General features: G+C 71.9%; 2 protein-coding genes across 5 annotated transcripts in view; both read right to left on the reverse strand.

Moving 5' to 3' along the window:
• Positions 1-2366, reverse strand: part of SPNS1 (sphingolipid transporter 1 (putative)) — a 5825-nt gene extending 3459 nt beyond the window's left edge. For 2 of the 4 annotated variants that reach the window (XM_026056919.1, XM_026056920.1), the window contains exons 1-3: positions 890-1118; positions 742-807; positions 61-522 (exon numbers count right to left, since the gene is read on the reverse strand). In XM_026056919.1, coding sequence (XP_025912704.1) covers positions 61-522; positions 742-807; positions 890-1103 — 742 coding nt within the window. In that variant the 5' untranslated portion in view covers positions 1104-1118. Of the gene's footprint in view, positions 1-60; positions 523-741; positions 808-889; positions 1119-2338 lie in introns of those variants that run through there. The other 2 variants (XM_026056918.1, XM_026056917.1) reach the window with 2 other exon arrangements.
• The window catches only part of NFATC2IP (nuclear factor of activated T cells 2 interacting protein), a 3723-nt gene continuing 2921 nt past the window's right edge, over positions 1837-2638 (reverse strand). The window contains exon 7 of the mRNA XM_026056904.1: positions 1837-2631. Coding sequence (XP_025912689.1) covers positions 2386-2631 — 246 coding nt within the window. The 3' untranslated portion in view covers positions 1837-2385. The remainder of the gene's footprint in view (positions 2632-2638) is intronic.

The raw sequence follows: 2638 nt of genomic DNA on the forward strand, positions 1-2638 counted from the left end.
CCCCCCATCCCCACCAAGGAGCACAGCCCGTGTCCCCCCAGGCCCCCACGTCCCCCATACCTGCCGAGGGGCACAGCAAGGTAGAAGCAACCCAGCATGCGACTCCGATCAGCGCCGGCGAAGAGGTCGGCGATGAGGGTGGGGGCCACAGTGGAGTAGCTGGCTTCGCCCACCCCCACCAGGGCCCGCGCCACCAGCAGCGCCCAGAAACGCTGTGGGGAGCGGGACGGCATCTATGGGCCCCCAGCTGCGGCATAGGTTCCGCCGGCACCCGCAGGGGGCCCAGCGACGCCGCCCTGTGGACACCCCAGCCCTGCACCCTGCGGGAACAAAGCCCTGCACCAGCAGCCCCCCGGTCGCCCCGCGGCCCCACGGCGCCCCAAACCTCGCGGGGGACGAAGCTGCTGGCCAGGGTGACGGCGGACCAGAGGGCGATGCCGAGGCAGAGCAGGCGCTTGCGGCTGTGCCGGTCCCCCAGGTACCCGAAGACAGGCGCCAGCACCATGTAGCTGCTGATGAACACTGTGGGGGGGGGAGTGGGTCAGCCTGACCCATGGCGGGGGGGGGCTGCAATCCCCCCACCCCCACTCTGGGCCCACGGCAGAGAGCTGCGAGCCACACAGCCGCCCCCGCCACCTCCCTCCCGTGTCCAGCCCTGAGGCCACGTGGAGCTGGACGGGCAGGCATGGGGCTGAGCCCCCCATGTGTGGGGCCAGGACCCCCCCACCGTGCCCCACGTACCCGTCTGCAGGAGCCCCGAGCTGCTGTCCCCAATGCTGAAGAAGGCCTCGATATCAGGCAGGACACCTGGGGAGGGGAGGGGAAGGGCTGAGGGGGGGACAAGCGCCCCACGGCCACCCTACAGCCACCCCACAGCGGCCCCACGTACCGGCCACGGTGAAGCGGTCCATGTAGTTGAGCAGGTTGATGTAGCAGAGCACGGCCACGGTGAGGCGGGCCCGGGATGGGGAGATGCCGGGGGGCGGCGTGGGGGGTGCGAGCCCCACAGCCCCCTCCCCCAGCCCCTCCCCATCCCCCCCAGTGTCATCGGCCCGGCGCAGCACCGGCCCCGCGGCCGCCTGGGGGGCACGGCCCATCGCCATGGGGCTGCCTCGCGCCTGCAGGGAGGGCGCTGTGACCCACGGCACCCGCGGCGTGCTGACCCACAGCGCCCTGCTGCCTTCCCGCCCCACAGTCCCCCACCATGCCAGGGCACCCCTCGCTTCCACCCTGCTGCCTCCATCCCACAGACCCCCCCTAGGGATCCCTGCCCCACAGATCCTGCCCTGGAGCCCTCCAGACCCCCATCCCCTGCCCCACAGTCCGTGGTAGGTCCCATGCCCTGCCCCGTTGCCCCTGCCCCACAGCCCCCCAACGACCCCCATCCCCTGCCCCACAGTCYGTGGTAGGTCCCATGCCCTGCCCCGTTGCCCCTGCCCCACAGCCCCCCAACGACCCCCATCCCCTGCCCCACAGTCCGTGGTAGGTCCCATGCCCTGCCCCGTTGCCCCTGCCCCACAGCCCCCCAACGACCCCCATCCCCTGCCTCACAGCCCTCTCCCCGGCCCCCACACTCTGCCCCACGGCCCCGGAGCCCCCGCGACCCCCCCTCCCCGTGACCCCCGGCACCCCCGTCACGTGGTCCCCACCCCGTGACCCCTGTCACGTGACGACCCCGCCCGTGTCTCCCCGTTACCCGCCGCCCCGGGCGAGTCGCTGCCGCGGCGCCGCGCACGTGACCGCCGCGCACGTGACCGCCGGCCCCGCCCCTTCCGGCCCAGGTTCGCAGGGGAGAGGGGGCGGGGCCCGGGGCCACGCCCAGAGAGCAGCCGGCAGTGCCAGAAACTGGTTTATTGGTCCGCGGGGCCCCGGGGATCCCCGGGCGCCGATGACGCCACAGCAGAAGGGCCGGGGGGGGGTCACGCACGGCTCGGTGACATCACGGCAGGGTGCCCTAATGACATCAGGGTGTCGGGCAGCAGGTCTGGTGACATCACACGGTGGGGGTGGGGCAGGTCAGTGCTGTCACAGGCGATGTCACTGGGCACGTGTCCAGGACCTGGCGACCCCCACTGCAACGTCGCGGTCCGGCTGAGCCCAGGCACTGTGACATCACAGGGATGGACGACGGGCACCGTGATGTCACAGGGACCTGTGTCCAGGGCCTTGTGACATCACAGCAGGAGGGGGGGATGGGCTGACAGTGATGAAACAGCAGCAGAGAGTGAGCGCAGTGATGTCACAGCGGGGGTGGCTCCAGGCAGTGTGATGTCACCAGCCGGTGTCTCTCGGCGGTGTGATGTCACGGCAGGGGCATCTCCAAGTGCTGTGACCTCACCTCTTGGGTAGCACCAGGCGGCATGACCTCACGGTGAGGGGGCGGGGCTAGGCCCAGACCTCGATGATGTCATCCTGCTCCATGCCCAGCTCCTCAGGGGTGCAGGTCCCCAGCAGGCGCCGGCCATCAAAGAAGAAGCGCAGGGGGCAGGTGCCCAGCCCCCGGGCCGCCCGGTACCGCTCCATCAGCCAGGACAGGGGCTGCGCCTGGGGGGCCGCGGGGCTCAGGGGCGGGGGCACGCACCCCCCCAGACCCCTCATGTTCCCCCTGCACCCCACCGGACCATTCATGGCCTCCCGC

The sequence above is a fragment of the Apteryx rowi genome, unplaced genomic scaffold, assembly GCF_003343035.1.
Source record: "Apteryx rowi isolate R43461 unplaced genomic scaffold, aptRow1 scaffold_1343, whole genome shotgun sequence".
Lineage (NCBI taxonomy): Eukaryota > Metazoa > Chordata > Aves > Apterygiformes > Apterygidae > Apteryx > Apteryx rowi.